This window comes from Erythrolamprus reginae, chromosome 3 (assembly GCF_031021105.1).
Source record: "Erythrolamprus reginae isolate rEryReg1 chromosome 3, rEryReg1.hap1, whole genome shotgun sequence".
NCBI lineage: Eukaryota > Metazoa > Chordata > Lepidosauria > Squamata > Dipsadidae > Erythrolamprus > Erythrolamprus reginae.
In genome coordinates, this window is record NC_091952.1 from 70468241 (window position 1) to 70483060 (window position 14820).

The 14820-nt window shown below is 39.3% G+C and overlaps 1 protein-coding gene across 1 annotated transcript in view; it reads right to left on the bottom strand.

Annotated features, from left to right (window-relative positions):
- PTCH2 (patched 2) overlaps nucleotides 1-14820 on the bottom strand; it is a 95108-nt gene that overhangs the window by 51249 nt on the left and 29039 nt on the right. The window contains exons 3-4 of the mRNA XM_070745774.1: nucleotides 1329-1518; nucleotides 470-539 (exon numbers count right to left, since the gene is read on the bottom strand). Coding sequence (XP_070601875.1) covers nucleotides 470-539; nucleotides 1329-1518 — 260 coding nt within the window. The remainder of the gene's footprint in view (nucleotides 1-469; nucleotides 540-1328; nucleotides 1519-14820) is intronic.

The following is a 14820-nucleotide window of genomic DNA, read 5'->3' on the forward strand; positions in this document are numbered from 1 at the left end:
ACTACACAACGTTGGGACAAACGGATTGTTGTTTTTTGCTTGGCAGCTGCATATATTTGCTTTAGATTGATGTTTTTCAATGTAGGCAACTTGAAGGTGGGTAGACTTCCATTCCTAGCACTACCTCAACCAGTCCATGCTAGCTAGGGAATTCTGGGAGTTGAAGTACACCCATCTTCAAATTGGCCACATTGAGAAACTCTGCTTTAGATTCTAAAAGACAGGGTCTGTGAAAGTGGAAATAGTTGGCCTTTGGAGATGGGTAAAAGTGTTTTGGATGGATGTGTTTTGCTTGCAGAATCCTAGTGAATCATTTCCATGCATATTTTAGATTTTTTTTAATTTTTAAAAGAGCATAAATAAAAATAGACATTTTGACATTGGGATATTCTAAGGGCCTCAGATTGGAGCCTGAGGGACCAAATGTACACATGGATCAACAGTTTTTGTTGTAGAGGCATATACTCACCCGTGCAATCATTCCATTCTCAATTATTGGGACACCTGATTTGTAGCATATTTTGTTGAGATCCCATGATCTAAGAGCAAGAGCAGAGATAGCAAACATCAGCAAATCAGGAGTTCTGGGAGATAATTGTTCTAACTAATACAAGATTTATATGAAAATATTTAAATGAGACTTCAATATATTTCAAAACAATAAATTCCTGAACATCAGATCTTGGACAGAAGACCATGGTTTGTATGCCGTTTATGATTTTGTTTACAGTTAGTAAGTGACTACAAGAGAATACTGATTTAACAAGATCTTGGTTTCATCCAAGGGTAGGTAATTCTGCAGACCAAGATGGCTTGTGGCTCCATTACAACAGACAATGCAGTTCAAAGAGCCATAGAAAAGCCCAATTACTTTCCCAGTTGCCATTAGCAGGTAGAAATCTGCAATTATGGCCATCCGCCAATTGATTTGCTGCTGAGTAAGGGAGGATAACAGATGTATTCTGACATCTTGTTGGTAAGTTAATTAGCAAGTCAGCTAATCAGCAGGCAATAAAACACTTGATTCTATATCTAGTAGAATGCTGGAAAAAGGAGTAAAATCTCCTGGCTTCTTTTTTCCTTGCAGGGAACCTACTCAAAATTAGCAGGAGGAAACCAGCTCTCTCCAGCAGAACTGCGAAGAGGAAAAGAGATGGTGCTACTCAAATAAACAGTAAAACTGCTGATTTCCTGCAATGGAAAACCAGAAATCTGAAAGTACAATTATGGAGGAGAAGGGCTTCTAATCTAATTCATGAATGCAAACACTCCCAACAGAAGACAGACCTTATTATTAGTGTAATACAGTTGCTCCACGTCAGACTTACTTTCCAAATAGTAAGACTTGCACTTTACTAGCAGCCAAAGCCGCTTCAAGATGCATTTCCAAGGCATCTGGAGTTAGGATGTTTTCTCCTTCCTGTTTGGGAGTTTGTATTAGCATCTGGGATGTGTAGAGAGATTCTTCACCAAGCTTTTCTCTTGTGTACTGGAGCTCTTGGCTGACACGACTGCCCTCTGGAGAGGGAAAAAAATGAATGGAATCAATATATCTTTCTCTGAACTCTGCCACTGTTAAATCAACTTTCACGTTATCATCAATCAAGATATTCAAATTGGGGATATGTTCATCTCAGGTGCAATCCGGTTAAACTTTTACATGCTGCTACTTAATTTTAAAAGTCATCCTCAACATGTAACTAAAGTGGTACCTCTACTTAGGAACTTAAATCGTTCCGTGACCAGGTTCTTAAGTAGAAAAGTTAAGTAGAAGCAATTTTCCCATAGGAATCAATGTAAAAGCAAATAATGCGTGCAAACCCATTAGGAAAGAAATAAAAGCTTGGGATTTGGGTGGGAGGAGGAGGAGGAAGAAGAGGAGGAGGACAGTCGCTGCCCAGAGCGAAGGGAGCGTTTTTTTCTGGGTGCTGGCAGAGGTTTATTCCCTCTCCAAGTGCCCAGAGAAAGGAAAATGCTTCATTCGCTCTGGACTGCCAAAGCCTCCTTAAACACCCCTGAAAGGCTCCTCTGGCAGCCCAGAAAACCCCGAGATGGCCGGGATTAAAGGGGAAATGGCAGGAAACTGGTAAGGCCTTCAGGCTGCTCTCAAATTTCCTGGGAAAGTTTTTTGGGCTCGGGTTCTTAAGTAGAAAATGGTTCTTAAGAAAAGGCAAAAAAATCTTGAACACCGGTTCTTATCTAGAAAAGTTCTTAAGTAGAGGCGTTTATAAGTAGAGGTACCACTGTATTTGGTTGGCGACCTTTGAAGCTACCCTGTTTCCCCCCAAAATAAGACATCCCATGATAATAAGCCCAATCGGGCTTTTGAGGGCATGGCAATAAGGCCAAGCGCTGATTTCAGGGTTCAAAAAAATTATAAGACAGGGTCTTATTTTTGGGGAAACACAGTAAAATAGTTCTGGCTGGTCTTTGCACTTATGACTGTAGTAGCTTCCCCACAGTCATATGATCAAAACTTGGTGCTTGGCAACCAGCATGTATTTATGACGCTTCGTGGTGTCATGTGATCATTGTAGTGACCTTCCCAGCTGGCTTCTAACAAGCAATGGCAATGGGGGAATCCGGATTCATTTAAAGACTTGATTTACTTAACAACTGCAGTGATTCATTTTACAAGCATAGCAAAAAGGAAGGTTGTAACGTTGGGCACAACTCACTGTCTTGCCTAGCAGTGCAAATTCTGGTCCCAATTGTGTAAATTAATCAGAGGCTACTTTACAGATTCAAGTTCAGTAATGCATATTTGCTCAGACTATAATGCAGATTCAACATTCTAATATATGTCATAGTAAAAAGACCTGAGCCGTCCACAGAAAGTATCTGCATCAAGCTAGCATCAGTACCACACTGCTGTATCCCCACAATGTCATTCTTATTGGATACCTAGCTGATTACTAGGATCTCTCATCTTAGCCTGCTGAATTGTCCAACAGATTCCACATATCTACCAATGAAATCTCAATCTAAATCCTTCTCGGCAGTTTCACAACTTAAAAAAAAATCTTGGTTGTTTTTCCCCTTTTTACATAAGCAAAGTTTATCAACTAACTGAAATATTTCAGGTCAGTTTAAATCAACTTCATAATCTCTCTTAAAACAAATCCTGCAGATAAGTAAAACGTTTCCCCTAAGTTTTTCTCATATTGCACTTTTACCAGTGTTTGAGCTCAAGCCAGCTGTCTCTCAAATCTACCCAACCCAAAGGCTGTTCATTGCAACCTACATCCATGATTGCCCCATTTGGGAAAGACTTGGGTTGCAGCAGGGGTGAAATACTCCCAGTTTGCCTGTCGGTTGTCCGGAGAGCTGGTTGTGAAGGCAACACAAGGCTCTGCCCACCCACCTGGACATCACCATTTGTGTTTGTTAGTTTGACTTCTATGCCGCCCAATCTTCAAGGACTCAGGGCTGCTTGCAACAATAATAAAAATATAATATAAATAGATACAAATCGATAGAAAGAAGTCGAACATTATCTAAAACTAAAACCCCATTAAAAGTTATTTAAAAAAGGGTAGTCAGAGGATTACCCTCTGCACATGTGCAAAGTATTCTGTGCATGAGCAGAGGGTAAAAGAACCCAAATGGTGGTATTTAGGTGGGTGGATGCAGCCTTGCGCTCCCTTCACGACCAATAGGCATGAGCAAACTGGAAGCAGTTTACCCCAGGGTTGCAGCTTTTAACTAGAATTTATATGAAAAAAAAATCTGATCCGATAGTCAGGCTCCTTTGGTGTAATGATAACAGCACAGATTTATGTTACTTTCAAAAACAGACAAACACATAGCATGTGCTGAAAATGATGAGAAAACAGTTGCTTTTACTCTCTCGGTTTTTTTTTACAAAACGTAAGGATATGTTCATTAATCCAGGAATTGCTGTAGCTCAGATGGAGCTACTGATTGACTGAAACTCTTTACACTTGCCTGTTGGCCAGCTGGAAAGATTCATGGTGTTCCTTGCCTGATTGTAACATTCTAAAAGTCAGCAGGAATAACACTAACTGCACGAATGACTTCAGAATGCTTTGGGAATTTGGAGAGTTGAAGCAGTAACATTACAAAGGGCTATAAATGGAGCTAGACAGAAACAAATGTTAGTTCTATTGAATCCTGAAAGATGTAAGAGATGTGTTCAATTCTCATTCTTCTTTGAAAGCAATGGATGGGGAAGAAAAATAAACACACCAGCCCCACAGCAGAAGGCTGCAAGGATGGAAACAGCTGGATCAAGCGAATCCAAAACTGGTGCCCTGAAATGGGGCCTTCTGTTGGCTACCACCACCCAACTTTTTATCTGCCAAAGAACAGCAGATACTTACATTATGATGGAGTTGCCTCAGCGATGCTTTTATCTGTGAAGACTCAGTAACTAACAGCCCTAATGTTTTCCAGCTATCCAAATTAAAGGATTGGGATTACTTTTAACTGTGTGATTAATTAAAACTGCGTAAAATGTACAAATTAAGATATGTATAACACTAAATGGCACCTAGCCTTTTACATTTCTAAATGGGACAAATGTTGTTACAACAGTTATCAAAATCCTTCCCTTCCAATTATTTTTCCACTAAAATTCACCAGCCAAATTCCTGCATTGTGAAGGATCTTCCTTCTAAAGAAGGATAAAGCATAATGTGAAATAGCAATTTCTGTAGGCTGCGCCTACAAATGGTAAGAAGCACTTGTCCTTTATAGATCTTCCACATTAGAGTTCAGCTTTAGTGATTGTGATGTTTTCTATTTATGTTTTAAATAAAAGCATAAAAGTGTGGTAAGACAAGTAGACAGCAAAGAGGTTGAACTTGATGGAGAGTTCCATCAACTTCCATTATCAAAGAAGAAAACATTGCTTGAGTCTAAATTATGGGGAAGATTACAAAAACACTTCAGATAAACCCTCCTCCAATCACACAAAATCAAAAAGAAGAAAGAAGGGAAGCACAATCAGACTTGCACAATTATGTTACTATGAGCAATATAAATAGTTCCGTGGATTTTACTTCTTAATCTGGTTTACCGTGTAGAGTAGCAAATTGTTCATATGCCGAACACAATGTGTCCCTTAATTTTGTGACATAGAAAACTGACTATTGTACATTGTACTAGTGTTTCAGGACTCACAGAAATGATATAAGAAATGAGAGTTTTTATACTTTTAAAGTTAAATACTTCTTTGTACCTTGGAACTGTAGAAAACGTTAATGGTAACCTACAAGATGACTTTTCTTGTCCATCAACTTCACAAATAAGTAGCCTCTTAGATGTTCTTATGTCAAGGTACCTAAAAGTTAGTACAGGCAGCCCATTTAGGATCCGTGCCTAGGTACCCAAAACTCTGCCATTCCAATATTTTATTTAAAAATAGACAGCTTTCAATGATGCATCTTTCCTCTCTTGGATAATAATTGTGTGAGAGCAGAAGTTAAACAGCTCTAGGTTGTAATCTTAAAACACTTCCCCTCCCAAACTGTCTGAAATTCTGCTGCCAATCCCACTTTGCCACCAGATTTGAAGAGTTGTGGGGGTTGAGATTTTTTTAGAAAGATGAAAGTGGAAGTGACTTGCCTCCAGAAACTTCCTGCTTTCTTTCCCATTCTTAATACTCCTAGGAATCCATCCCACACATTCCAGAAGGGTGATAGCATCCCTTATAGTTTTCCAGCTAATTAGGACAATGAATTATAGCCCAAGACTTGAGACATTGCAAGCCTCCATTGCTCTCTCTGTAGTCAATCCTCTGTTCAGCTCCCTGGGCCTTTATTATTATTATTATTATTATTATTATTATTATTATTATTATTATTATTAATTAGATTTGTATGCCGCCCCTCTCCGTAGACTCGGGGCAGCTCACAACAATGATAAAACAATTCATGACAAATCTAATAATTTAAAAACATTAAAACCCCATTATTAAAGCAGACATACACACAAACATACCATACATAAATTGTATAGGCCCAAGGGAGATGTCTCAATTCCCCCATGCCTGATGGCAGAGGTGGGTTTTAAGGAGTTTACGAAAGGCAAGGAGGGTGGAGGCAGTTCTAATCTCCAGGGGGAGCTGGTTCCAGAGAGTCTTCCCCTGGGACCCGCCAAACTTTTTGAGATTTGTAGCTTTGGTAGTTTCAGCTATTTATTTATTTTATTTATTTATTTTTATTTATTTATTACTTAGATTTGTATGCCGCCCCTCTCCGAAGACTCGGGGCGGCTCACAACACGTGGAAACAAATAATAAATAATCTGACAATTTAAAATATTAAAGATTTAAAAAAGACCCCATATACTAACAGACATACACACAAGCATACAATACATAAATTAGACATGCCCAGGGGAAGATGTTTCAGTTCCCCCATGCCTGACGGCAAAGGTGGGTTTTAAGGAGTTTACGGAAGGCAGGAAGATTAGGGGCAGTTCTAATCTCCGGGGGGAGTTGGTTCCAGAGGGCCGGTGCCGCCACAGAGAAGGCTCTTCCCCTGGGGCCCACCAACCGACATTGTTTAGTTGACGGGACCCGGAGAAGGCCCACTCTGTGGGACCTAATCGGTCGCTGGGATTCGTGCGGCAGGAGGCGGTCTCGGAGATATTCTGGTCCAATGCCATGAAGGGCTTTAAAGGTCTTTGGGGCATTCATTTGACTCTGCTTCAACTCATATTGATAACTTACTGGGGAAAGAGCAATACAATTTCTGTTGCTACATTGCTGACCCTTTTCTAAATATTTCCATAACAGTATTGATATCGCTCCACGAACTATAGGTTCACCTTCACTGGTCTAGAACATATTTTGGAAGGAGAGTGAATTCAGGTTGAGAAATGCCCAAGTCACTGGTCTTATTGTCATCTTGAATAAATTGAGAGTGCACCTGGCACAGACACCTATCCTCTGTGGCTGCATGATTGCTTGGTGTAATAAATGAAAATGGACAGGTGAAGCAGTCTTTCAGGATTATTCAACTGACTATTCCATTTTCTCATTAAAATGCACATTATGCCCACGATTCCTATTTTGAAGATATTATTTTAAGCTATTTCTTATAGTTATAAAACTATATTTCTTCACTTTGCTATAAAATCTGTTACTTTAAGGTACAAGCACCTTTATATTCCTTTTGTTAATCCACTTTGTTATTTTAAGGGGACTGACCTCCAATTCAAAGCACCCCCACAAAAATGACACAATTTCTATGTTTTTTTGGAGAATCTCCAAAACCAGACCAATCCCAAACCATTTAAATCTATAAAACAAGTATGTTTTTGATCAACCTCTCCCATATTGTAAGGGCATAACTTCAATTTTATTTATGTAGCCAAGCAGAGCTCAAGGCACAAACTTTCCAAGACTGAATTCTACTCTGAATCATATTCACTCACTTTCATGTTTAATGTTCTGTTTTCTAGACCAGTGTTTCCCAACCTTGGCAACTTGAAGATATCTGGACTTCAACTCCCAGAATTCCCCAGCCAGCGAATGCTGGCTGGGGAATTCTGGGAGTTGAAGTCCAGATATCTTCAAGTTGCCAAGGTTGGGAAACACTGGTCTAGACTGTTATAAAACATAAACACAACATAGTAGACACAATTCAATTCTTAAACTGTTACAGAAGCTGTTAACAGAATGTCATCGATAAAGCAATTTTCCAATTAAACTCAGTAACAAAGAAATATTATGCATCCTCACTAGCTAGAGTTGTTAGGGTTCATTACTGAGTATAAAAACCATGTTGTGAAAAAAAATCAAAATAGAAATTACGATGCAAGTGTCCCTTGTGGTAGAGCTGTGGTCACAGCAAAAGCCTTAAAACTTGCAGAAGAAAGTCCTTACTAATAATCAAGTTGCTACCTAATTGTCTATATCAGTGATGGCGAACCTTTTTTCCATCAGGTGCTGAAAGTGTGTGAGCGCTCGCTATCGCACATGTAATACAATGTCTGGGGAGGGTGAAAACGTCTTCCCCTGCCTGCCCTGAGGCCCTCTGGAGGCCGGAAATGGCCCATTTCCGGACTTCCGGTGGGCCCAGTAGGCCTGTTTTTCACCCTCACTAGTCCAGAGGCTCCGCTAAAATCTGGGCAGAGTGAAAATGCCCTCCTCTTCCCCCCGGAAGCCAAAAACGCTTGTCTCGGTTTAGCTAGGCTATGAAACCTTCGACATCACCGAGCAGAGAATTTTAACAGAGCGTGGATGTGTGATAAAGCCAAGACACATACTTTTAACTCTTCAAGTACAAGTTAACTCTTTAAGTGCACATTAACCCTTTAAGAACAAGTTTGGTACAAGTGTACAATATGCAGTTTACAATGGCAATCCCTAACAACCATGTACCCTGTACTAACAAACGCCCTCCCAGAACCTCCGAGTGAGCCAAAAGTCAGCTGGCTGGCACACACATGTCCACTGGAGCTATACTAGGGCAATGACTCATGTGCCAACAGATTTGGCTCTACGTGCCAACACTGGTCTATATCGTTTAGAGCAAAGATTTTTGACCACTCAAGTTTTCATTATCAGAGCATTTAACTTTGGCGTAACTATTTAAGAAACATTTTTAAACTTAACAACTGAAAATGAGGACATTAACAAAAAGCATAACTGGATAATTACTTTGGGCTAATGTTGATCTAATGTTAAAGGGTTCTTTAACAAGGGTTAGGTATCTTCTGATACCTCTGTTTTCATGTTAATCTCCGAGTCTTCGGAGAAGGGTGGCATACAAACCTAATTTATAATAATAATGTATTTATTTTATTTATTTAATTGGATTTATATGCCGCCCCTCTCAGAGGACTCCGGGCGGCTCACAGCATGTACAGAAAAACAGGAAACAATAATAACAATCCAATTATACCTTAAAAAACAATCTTAAAATTCTAATTAAAAACTATCAATATCATTCATATTCATAATAATAATAATAATAATAATAATAATCTCATCACTGAAGAGCTACTATTTTGTGACTTTTCAGTACAAACTATAATTCTAGTACTGTAGCTTGCATTAGCTGAATTCTCTCAAAAAACCTCCTAGGGTGCCAGTAAGGGAGGAGGCCATGCCAGGGAACATAGGGAGGGAACAGACACACTACATCCTTTTGAGCTGGCGGGGAAGCATCAGGCTCAGAATCCAAACCATTCCAGGCTGTTTGGGAGGCAAAACACCAGGAGTCATGCTGTGCAATGCTGATTTTGACTAGGCCACCCAAGAGGAAAAACCACACATACAAAACCAGAATTTGAGGAAGGGTGGAGAATATGTTCCGTCCAAACTTTTAAAGCCACAGGCAAAGATGGATCCCAACATTTTAAAAAGTCCATCTTGATGGGCTTTAAGTATAGAGTCTCATTAACAAACTGCCTGGATATGGTTTTATGTTGTACAATGGCCAGGGCAAAAATAAGGATGGGGAAGAGATTGGCATGCACACAAATCCCTCCCTTTGGCACAAAAAAACTGGCTTAACTTTGCCGTTCTCATTATCTGCACTGCAGAAAAACTCCTTGAACTGAGCTAGTCTTGTTTGTGCTCTGTCTTAGGTGAGTAATGGTGGTTCAGGGGCATTTATTCCTTGATTATACCCTTTGTAGTAGAAAATGTAGAGTATCTGCAAATGTTGTGAAGAGGAAAAAAGAGGAGAGCTCTTCTTATAATTAAGTTTAATTTGGAACAGGAGAATCCGAAGCTTCAAAGTGGATTGAGGAAGCTTCAAATTCCAACACCTTAATTAACCAGGGAGCAGCATGAAAAGACAAGGCAAACAGAGGAGCTGCCAAATATGCTTATATAGGGCGCTCTCCTCTTTGGCAGAAAGGGAGCTAAACTAGGAACTGTCAGTCATTATACAACTCCCCCTTCCACATCTGCTCCTGTTCACCTCCCCCCTGTACTGAGAGAATTGCTTTGTTTGATGCAAAATTGGGAGAGGAGGTTCTAGGACCCAATGAGGTAGCAACAGTGAGCATGTTAATGAGAAGCCCTATGCAAATTCTTTTTTATTCCAATTAACAAAGGAGGCCCTCTCCTTTTTTCATGCAAAAGATTCTCTTCCCTCATGATCAAACCTCAATTGTATTTCTGCTGAGTAGTAGATTGGATTATCTCTCATTCCTCTTCCATGTATCCCACACATACACTTAGGAGAAATAACACAGTAACCCATTCCTACAGCCTCTCAAAAATGTAGTTTCCCCTACAAGAGAAGCAGGGACACAAATATTACGCCTGTAAACTACAGACAGTGCAGTACATCCCACAGGATTCGTACCTAGATAGTTTACTTTTACAGACTTGGTGCAAGAATCTGTTTTGAAATCTTGCTTGCTGTCTATCAGGCTTCAGAATATAGTACTGTTAGATCATACACTATTTTTTATTCTTGCAAAACCGTAGCAGGCCACACACTCTATTGTGATTCATTATATGTATAGTCTGGAGGACAGAAGGAAAAGGGGGGACATGATCGAAACATTTAAATATGTTAAAGGGTTAAATAAGGTTCAGGAGGGAAGTGTTTTTAATAGGAAAGTGAACACAAGAACAAGGGGACACAATCTGAAGTTAGTTGGGGGAATGATCAAAGGCAACATGAGAAAATATTATTTTACTGAAAGAGTAGTAGATCCTTGGAACAAACTTCCAGCAGATGTGGTTGGTAAATCCACAGTAACTGAATTTAAACATGCCTGGGATAAACATAGATCCATTGTAAGATGAAATACAGGAAATAGTATAAGGGCAGACTAGAAGATGGACCATGAGGTCTTTTTCTGCCGTCAGTCTTCTATGTTTCTATGTTTCTATATGGGATTATTAGCTGGTCATTCACAGAAGCATCCTATAAGATTCTGGGACAACGGAATCAATTATCTTACCTACCTGAGAAAATGGACAGTTGTAAAAGTGAATTGCAGATGAGATCAATTACCTCTTGTTGACAAAAGCAGCGTTTCAGCTAACACTATCTTTTTCCTATCTTTCCTCTTGGATATAGTAAAGCCACTTTTCGGGCAGTGAAACTTCACAATTATCCCGATAATTATAGGTTCTTGAATAAGTTGCTGGACAACTCCTCTTTCCTGGGTGGGCCACTCGTTTTGCTTTCAAACCACTTATAAGAGTCCAAGTTAAAGAAGATATGGTAGGGGTTTTGTTGTTATTGGTCTGCCTGGCAAGGAAAATTGAAGAGAAGAACAGGGAATACTGTAGCCTTTGCTATTGAGTACTAAAACAAGAAGTCTTACAGCCCAGGATCAGATGGACATAATTAGAAGGAGAGTATCTGTATTGCTCCTTTACAAACATTCAGGTAGACATCTGGCAATTAAACTGATTGCTTTGCTGAAGTTTGTTTTGATTAGGGCTGGCGTTATTTCCTTTTGATTGAATTTTTTTATTTTTCAGTTGCAATTCTATTTACTTGTATTTTAATAGTGCTAAGCCTCCTTGAGCACATTTTTGGCATATAGGCAAAATAGAAATGTCATATCTAAACAATGAAAATAATCAATTGGCAACTCTTCTCCAAGAACACATGTGAAATATTTGTGTGTAATATCTAGGTTCCAAAAATCCAGATGAGAATTACACAGCAGCACAGATACAAGAAAATTTGCTGGCATATAATGCCTATTGGATTTTTATAGCCCAAATGTGGGAGACCTAGTGTAATTTACAGTAATTTAGAACCACAGCATAGGCCCAAGATTTAAATCCTTTCCCATAAGATAGACCTCATCTAGATATTTATTTATACAATGGTGTTTTGAAACTCATTGAATTTGGTACTCAATGCATTTTGATGTGTAAATTTTGTCCTGGTAATCATAGATTGCTTGGCATTCAAGCTAGAACTAATAATAATAATAAGCTTTTTCTCTGGTAATATGGTACTTTTAACTAGAGCATACAAAACATTTGCTAGACCAATTCTTGAATACAGCTCATCTGTCTGGAACCCACACTACATATCAGGCATTAATACAATTGAGAATGTCAAGAGATATTTCACGAGAAGAGTCTTTCACTCCTCTTTCCACAACAGAATACCTTCTGCCAACGGACTTGAAATTTTGGGCTTAGACAATTTAGAGCTATGCCATCTTAAGTCTGACCTAAGTGTGGCACAAAAAATTATCTGCTACAATGTTCTACCTGTCAATGATTACTTCAGCTTCAACCGCAACAATACACAAGCACACAATAGACACACACTTAAGGTAAACTGCTCCAAACTCAATTGCAGAAAATAGAAACAGAGTGGTCTGGAATACACTACCTGACTCTGGTTTCTTCCCAAATCCCCAAAAATTTAACCTTAGTCTGTCTACTGTTGACCTCAGCCCATTCCTAAGAGGTCTGTAAGGGGCATGCATACGTTCACCAACGTGCCTATCGTCTCTGTCCTAATGTTCCCATGTACTCATAACCATTTCAGGTATACACACTGGTGGGATACTAGCTGGAACGCTAAATTGCGCCACAGCTCGTAAGTGCTTGCGGGGCCAGCGCGATTTTGCTTCTGCACCTGTGGAGGTAGCAAAATCGCACACGGAGCCGCAGGTGCGCCTATGTTTCAGCGAGGTTTTTTTTGCTTCTGCACATGTCAAAACAGGGGTACACCTGAGGCTCCGTGTGCAATTTTGCTACCTCCACAGGTGCAGAAGCAAAATCGTGCTGGTCCCGCAAGCACTTACGAGCCGTGGCGGCAAGCACAATTTAGCGTTCCGGCTAGTAGCCCACCGCTTGGTATACTGTACATATTTATACTTTTACTTTAATCTTATATATGCTTCACAAAAATAAAAATAAACTTGTGGGTGTTGGCTGCCTTGTGATACATTACATTATTCCTTATAGGAAAATGTGTTAAGTAGTCATCATTTTTGGTACTTTTCGCACCTCTTGGAACCAATTAATGATGAATATCAAGCTACCATTGTATTTCTCATTTCTACATCGCCCGATTCTTTTCCCCTGCCATCTACAAATGTTCATTAAAAAGAAATAATGTCCAATAACACAGTAGATTGTTCCACACAACCTATTTTTTGGCTAAATTATCAGCGCTCTCTTAGCTCCTGCTGAACCTTTCCTGTGCACCAGCAGGCAGGAAGGACATGCACCATAACAAAATGCAGGATAGCGAGTTCCTGGGAAAAATGAACTCTTGCAAGTCACTTTGGGTTCTGATCTTTAGGTTGTATGAAAGAACTAATGTTTTACTCAGCGACACAGAAAACTTTTTTTATTTTCCATGTGTGAATTGTTGCGGAGCCCAGACGTGAGGAGGGGAAATCGCGTGCTAAAAATATGCACCAACCCAGAAAAAATATATATGTGGAATTTCCCAAAAACTAATATTTTAATCTAGAAAGAAAAGCTATTACTAAAAATGAAGATGGGACTGTTAACATGTAATCACTAATATGGGCCTATGGTCCCAAGGCAGCAGATTTGGAAGATAGAAAACATTTCATAATCTTTTCAAATATTGTAATTTTAGCTTTGGAAAAATTGATGCATTTCGGGATAAAAGGAAAAAAATTCAGCACCACATCTTCCGGTTTAAAAATGCAAGGAAATTCATTGGAGAAGCTGGCAAGAAGTCAGAAATCACTCCCACTGCTTTTCTGGCCACCAAAGGTCATTTATTTCTCTGTTTAGGTAAGGAAATATCTCTGAAACAATAACCCAATGGGTACAGGCTAACTGGGCAAAACAATGGATCATAGAGTAACAATTTTTGAACCAAGAGCTAACTTCCAAAATCTGTCCAAAATGCACTGCATGCATTATTAATTCCCATGTATGAAATCTGAGATATTCTCAGCCCTGAAGAAAACAGTCTTATAATGACAATCTGGTAAATTGTATGAAGCAAGATATATGTATAACATCCAACACCTATAAAATAAGTTGATTTGATTTATATTACATAAAATCAGTGTATATTTATTTTATTTATTTATTTTGTCCAATACACAATGAGGGTTTTTAGTGGGTATACATATAGTAAAATAGGTAATGAAGGTTATAGAGGATATACTCATAGTAAACTATATCTATGAAAGAATAGAAGAAAAGATACAGGAATAAAAGATATCAATGAATGAATAGAAGAAGAGATATAGGAATAGAAGAAAGGTATAGGAGATATAGGAGAGCAACAGGACAGGGGACGGAAGGCACTCTAGTGCACTTGTACTCTCTGCTTACTGACCTCTTAGAAATCTGGATAGGTCAACTGTGGATAATATAAGGGTAAAGTGTTGGGGTTTGGGGATGACACTATGGAGTCCAGTAATGAGTTCCACGCTTCGACAACTCGGTTACTGAAGTCATATTTTTTACAGTCAAGTTTGGAGAGGTTCGGTTAATATTAAGTTTAAATCTGTTGTGTGCTCTTGTATTGTTATGGTTGAAGCTGAAGTAGTCGCCGACAGGCAGGACGTTGCAGCATATGATCTTGTGGGCAATACTTTGATCATGTTTAAGACGTCTTAGTTCTAAGCTTTCTAGGCCCAGGATTGAAGGTCTAGTCTCGTGGGGTATTCTGTTTCAAGTGGAGGAGTGAAGGGCTCTTCTGGTGAAGTATCTTTGGACACTTTCAAGGGTGTTAATGTCTGAGGTGCGATATGGGTTCCAAACAGATGAGCTGTATTCGAGGATGGGTCTGGCGAAAGTTTTGTAAACTCTGGTAAATAGTGAGAGATTGCCAGAGCAGAAGCTACGTAGGATCAGGTTTACAACTCTTGAAGCCTTCTTGGCTATATTGTTGCAGTGGGCTTTGGCAC